The 5651-nt window shown below is 50.2% G+C and overlaps 1 protein-coding gene across 3 annotated transcripts; it reads left to right on the top strand.

Moving 5' to 3' along the window:
* Positions 1–3016: 3016 nt before the first annotated feature.
* HINT2 (histidine triad nucleotide binding protein 2) lies at positions 3017–5591 on the top strand. 3 transcript variants are annotated; one of them, XM_065907771.1, is made up of 5 exons: positions 3018–3410; positions 4766–4906; positions 5003–5107; positions 5212–5284; positions 5406–5591. In XM_065907771.1, exons 1-5 carry the CDS (start codon positions 3234–3236, stop codon positions 5495–5497), a joined length of 588 nt encoding a protein of 195 aa, XP_065763843.1. In that variant the 5' UTR covers positions 3018–3233; the 3' UTR covers positions 5498–5591. The 3 variants fall into 3 exon arrangements, with proteins under 3 accessions (XP_065763844.1, XP_065763843.1, XP_065763841.1); XM_065907769.1 differs by having other exon boundaries at positions 3023–3519; XM_065907772.1 differs by lacking the exon at positions 5003–5107 and having other exon boundaries at positions 3017–3519.
* Positions 5592–5651: the final 60 nt, after the last annotated feature.

Here is a 5651-nt window from a genome sequence, read left to right as displayed (position 1 = left end):
CCCTTTCACCTCTGCTCTTCCCTCCTCCAGGGATAGGCACTGTCAACACCTGGCGCAGGCCTCTGTGAGCCTGGCCCAGATCAGCAATAAAGAGAAAACCACTGGAATCTGACTGACTCTGTCTGAGGCAGAGAGAGCCCAGCGTGGGGCAGACACCCTAGGACCTTGGAGTTAGCACCTCCAGGGGGGCAAGAGAGAGCTCCAGGCAGGAGACAGGGTAGATCTAACCATCTGCCTCCACCACACCTTCATTCAAAAGGCTATTTCTGGCATCAGGAAGAGAGAATGGCTTCAAGGAAGCCAAGGAGGGAGGGATTTCAAGAAGGAGCAGTGATGTCAGATATAGCTGGGGGCTCCAGGAAGATAAATACTGAAAATGTCTATCAGATCTGCAATTAGAAAGTCTGGTGACTTCAGAAAGTGCAGTTTCGGTGGTGCAGTGGAGAGAGGAACCAAACAACAGTAAGTGTGAAGGAATTTCTGTAAGAAGCTTAGATGAAAAGAGTAGGGAAGAAGTCAGACAATATCTACAGGGGGATGTGGAATCAAGGAAGCAATTTTTAGTTAGGAAAAAAGCATTTTTTGTAGTTAGGAGAGACCAGTAGAGAAAAAGACCTTGAAGGATACAGTAGAAAAAGAGAGATGCCTAGGGAAGCCAGATCCCAAAGACAGAAGGAGAGGATGAGATAAAGGCAGAGGTGAAGGGATTCAGTCTGGACAGGAGAAGCACCACTTCCTGGGACCAGGGAGAAGGAAGAAAGGATGGGGCCCTCACTGAGTTGCAGGGAGTAGAATTCTGTGGAAGTTCCCCTGTGAACGTAGGAGACAAGGTCAGTTTCTGGTGGGGGAGGAAAGGGATAAGAGTGGAGGGGGGCAGTAGAAGACAGGAAGAGGGATAAAGGCTTGGGAAGGTTAATGAAGGGAACTGGAGAAAAATCTGATGAGTGGGTAACTGAGGATTCAGGTATAGTTGGAAACTGGAACCAAGTCAGAGAAGCAGAGAAGCAAAATATTTAGATTAATGGTGGTGATGGGAAGAGCATCAGGGAGGAAGAAAAAAAGCCAAAAGAAGGCTTGAGGATGTGGAGGGAGGTGATCACACAAATAAGAAAAAAAAGTAAAGCCAGGATGCAATCAACAGATTTTTTAAAAAAGGAACAGAAGTCTCTAATGAGGCCCAGTAGCAGATGCAGTGGTAGGGATCAAAGTACAGGAGACAGTGGCCAGAACCCACAGAGTGCTGCAGCTTTCAGAGAGCAGCTACAAGTGATCACAAGAGCCTGAAAGCAGAGAATCCAGGGGCCAGGGGCCAGAATGGGTAAGTGTGTGGGAGAGACTAGGAAGCCCATACATGACTCTAATGGAGAATAGCAGATTCTGACAGTAATGGGCTCTATGATCTTAGGCAAGTCACTTTCCCTCTCAGAGCCTCTGTTTCTGGGTCTATAAAATAGGATAACCTATGTGCTACCTGTGTCTTTAAGAACCCAAAGAAATAACCAGTTTCAAAGTATTTTGTACTCACGTTACCAGTCCTAGTTGGTTTCCTCTTCCTGCATCCCAGCACCTCTTATCTCCTGCTGGTCTCCATGGGCACACAGACTACTGCAGCCTCCAGGGCACAGAAAAGGCCAATGTACATTTCCACATTTAGTGTGGCCATCTATTCTTCCAAGGAAAGAAATGCAACTTTGACTGCTAGAACTCCTGGGGGCAATCGCAGAGTCAAACATCTGCCTTTGGAAGGAGAAAAGACTCTCTAATATGGCTATTCAAAAGAAACCATTACTATCTCCAGAAGTAGAATTTCTTATTACTATTTATTATGGAACTAGCACCATGATGACCATTAACTAAAATCAATTCAACTAGCAGTCAACAATAAAAGAATGGTTACTGCGATAAACTCATTTAAAGAAGTAATAATATTATGCAGGCATTACAAAGCATTTATATAGACTATGTAATACTATGGGAAATTGTGAAAAGGAGAATAAGAATGTAATATGTAATACATAGGTATTATATATTATGGAAAAGGAAATGAAAGAAAACACCAAATGTTATCCATTCCACAAATAATTCAGGCCATCCGCTTTAAAACAAAAAAGACACCGTGTGACTTTTGCCCTGTATTAAACATCAGACTAAAACTTACTTGGTTTGAGTATATTAGAGTATATTAGCATTTTGTGATCTCATGTTTCTGATGTCAAAAAATATATATTCCAGCAGAGCAAAATATACTTCTAACCTAGCCCTAAGGCAATTCCCCTCGTCCTTCGAACACGCCTGACTCACTGAAAATGCCAGGCACGGAGCGAACCGTATCACATACTTATTCTGAACAGGAAAGGACATTGGGCACATATTCCTTTGCCTATTAGTCGTGCAACAAAGACAGGACATTCCGGCCCCGCCCGTTAAAAAAAAAAGAAAGCAAAATGCAAAACCGCTCTGAAAACAAACTGCAGAACCTTTAGTCTTGAAGTGAACAAGCACATAAACTAAGGAGGAATTGCCCTCAGACGAGTAAGTTAACATTTTTGAGGGAGGTGGGAGGGGGGTTCAGGATGGGGAACACATGTAAATCCATGGCTGATTCATGACACTGTATGGCAAAAACCACTATAATACTTTAATTAGCCTCCAACTAATAAAAATAAAGGAAAAAAATTTTTTTAATCTTCGAAATGGTCAAGGGGCTGAAACTGTATGTGGAGGAAATGCTGGGTAATTATCCCACCAGTTAAAAAAGACCACGTCCCTATCCACCTTCAGCCCTAATTCGCCAGGCGTCCCCCACCCGCTTCTCTCCCCGGTACTCCTGCGGGCTGGAACTTCCGGACTAGCGTCCTGGAGCCAATAAGCACCGAGTGGCCACCTCTCCAAACCCCGCCCTCCTACTGGCCAATGAGCTTCTGAGCGGCAGGTGACGGAGCACCGCCCCCTTCCTCTCAGCCCACCAATAGGGGCCCGCCCCGAATAGGTAGCGTCAATACGGTAAAAACCCCCACTACCCGGGAGCCGCAACCTAGGATGGGCCGAGTTTGTGTTGAGAGCCAATTGGAGGCAAATCCCACCTCCAGGTGTCTCAGTCCTTCCAATAGAGCGAGAAACTATCTCACAGCGAAAACTACTGAGGGGACCCAATGGTAAATGAACTTTCACTCTGACTAGAGGACGACGCCAGTGGAGTAAAAAGTTCACCCTCGAGTTGGCACAAGAAGCCAATGGGAGGGAAAGATCCCGCGTCGACCGTGGCGGCGGAGCCAGTGGAGTGCGCCCAGGAACGCTACCCAATGGGATGGCGGAGTTCCCTTCCGGCCTCGGCCGCAGCCAATGGCAGTCGCTCGCCGGCTCCCCGCCGCCCCACCTCAGCAGGCTGCAGAGCGCGAGTGCTGGCCCAGGTGGGAGGTTCCCGCGGCCGAGGGGAAGATGGCAGCGGCCGCGGTGCTGGCCGCCGGGCTCTGCGTGGCGCGTCGGGCGGTGGCGGTGGCGGGGCCTCGGGGGGTGCAGGTGAGAGGCGGCTGCGGGGCGAGGACGGGGTCCCGCGAGCTCTGACTCCCTCCAGGGCCGGGGGCTGCATTCCTCCTCGGCTCCCCCCGGCTTGCGCAGCCCTAAGGCCTCGCGGGACCGCCTCCTGAGTGCCCGGCGGGGTACGTTGCCCCTCCCGAAGCGCAGGCTCCAGGGCTCTGCGCTGAGGTCGGACTGATGGTCGCGGTGGCCTCCCTTAAAACCTCGCCGCGGGAGAAACGAGCCGGCGATGGCCGATGCCGTACACAGGCCCTGACCCCGAGGCCGACACAAGGTCACTGCACCATGTGCTGCCCTCTCCCAGCCAACCGAAGGCCTACCCGCCCGCAGCTCCTCAGTGCGCCCTGCAGAATTAGAGGGAGCCATTTGTTTTATCTCCTGGGAACCATTCTCCTCCCCATTTACTAGAACGCTTCAAGGAGTCAGATGCACCTCGTCCCTTTCTCCCACAGTGTGATACCGCTGACTTCAGCCTTCTCTCAGCCCCTGGGAACCTGGGACTTACCCTCAGTTCCCTGGGGCTGGGGTTGTGTGCCCTCAACTCCTCCCTCCACTGCCTCCGGAAGACTGGAGGCAAAATTCACAGTAAGAGGTCAGGTGTGACACCCAGACGCCCTTGTGTCAAACAGGGCAGTTGTATTAAACCTAAATAAAACAGGTAACACAGCATAAAGATCAGACAAAAAGTAATGGAAGTAGAAACTTATTACAAAGAGATCCAAAGTAGTCTTAAGAGATGATACAAATCACCCCCTTTATATCTGACGCTAAGAGAAGGGATTTAGCTAAGATAATTCAATAGTCCATGGGGTCGCAAACAGTCGAACAGGACTGAGTGACTAGACACACAATTAAACACACACTACTAAACACAAAAAAAGCAGTAAAATAGGAACCAGGACGTAAGCCTCCGGGGTTCTCACTCTGCACCCTTTCCCCTGAACTGGGATAGATTTCCTTAGTGCTTCAGGAGTAGCACTCAATCACACTGCTGAGTCCTGCCCTGTCATTCTGCCTGTTATCTAACCAGGCCCAGCACTATCTGGACCTACTCCCTGCTGCTGATACTCTGAAAGTGAGCAACTCTCCCCTTGAGTGGGAACCACTAATAGGTTCTTAGAAGGGTGAAGTTAATGGCTGTCAGAGTCCAGCCTCTGCCAGCCCCACCTAAGGACACGAGAGAGGTATTGCCAACTTCTTCCTTTGGGTGTGTCTCACCCGCCTGCAGGTCCGAGGAGCTGCAGGTGTGACTGATGGGAATGAAGTTGCCAAGGCCCAGCAGGCAGCTCCTGGGGGGGCAGCCCCAACCATCTTCTCCCGGATCCTGGATCGGAGCCTCCCAGCTGACATCCTGTATGAGGACCAGCAGGTGCGGTGCCCTTAGGAGCCACTCCCTAGGAATTTCATAAATCCCATCCAGCCTGTGGAAGTAACATGGTGGCCTCTGGCCTGTCACTGCTCCCAGTGTCTCGTATTCCGGGATGTGGCCCCTCAGGCTCCTGTGCACTTTCTGGTCATTCCTAAGAAGCCCATTCCTCGGATTAGCCAGGCTGAAGAGGAAGACCAACAGGTGGGAAGGACAGGGCCAGGGTTTGGCTGGGGGAGCCCTGTATTCCTCTAGAAATTTTGCTCCCTGTAAATGAAGCAACCTATCTCCCTCCCGTTCCCCTGTAGCTTCTCGGACACCTTCTCCTTGTGGCCAAGAAAACAGCAAAGGCTGAGGGGCTGGGTGATGGATACCGACTTGGTGAGTGATGTTTGGCCCCTGAGCCCCTCCCTCGACGGTGAATTCTCATACCTGCCCCTCTCTGTGACCTTTCTTTGACCTTCCCGTGATCCTCACCCCCTAACCCAAAACCCCATTTCAGTGATCAACGATGGCAAGCTGGGTGCACAGTCTGTGTACCACCTACACATTCACGTACTTGGGGGCCGACAGCTCCAGTGGCCTCCAGGTTGAACCTACCAAATGACCAGGGACCCCAGACCTGGATGCTTGGATGGGATGGGGGAAAATAGCACCCTGTGATGCTAATAAACTCGCTCTCTGTCAATTCTGGATCCTTGTCTTAAATATAAGAAGATTTATACTACTATAAATAGGAAAGAAAACT

This window comes from Muntiacus reevesi, chromosome 17 (genome assembly GCF_963930625.1).
Source record: "Muntiacus reevesi chromosome 17, mMunRee1.1, whole genome shotgun sequence".
NCBI lineage: Eukaryota > Metazoa > Chordata > Mammalia > Artiodactyla > Cervidae > Muntiacus > Muntiacus reevesi.
Note: the sequence above shows the minus strand (reverse complement) of the source record. Positions and strands in the feature narration are given on the sequence as shown.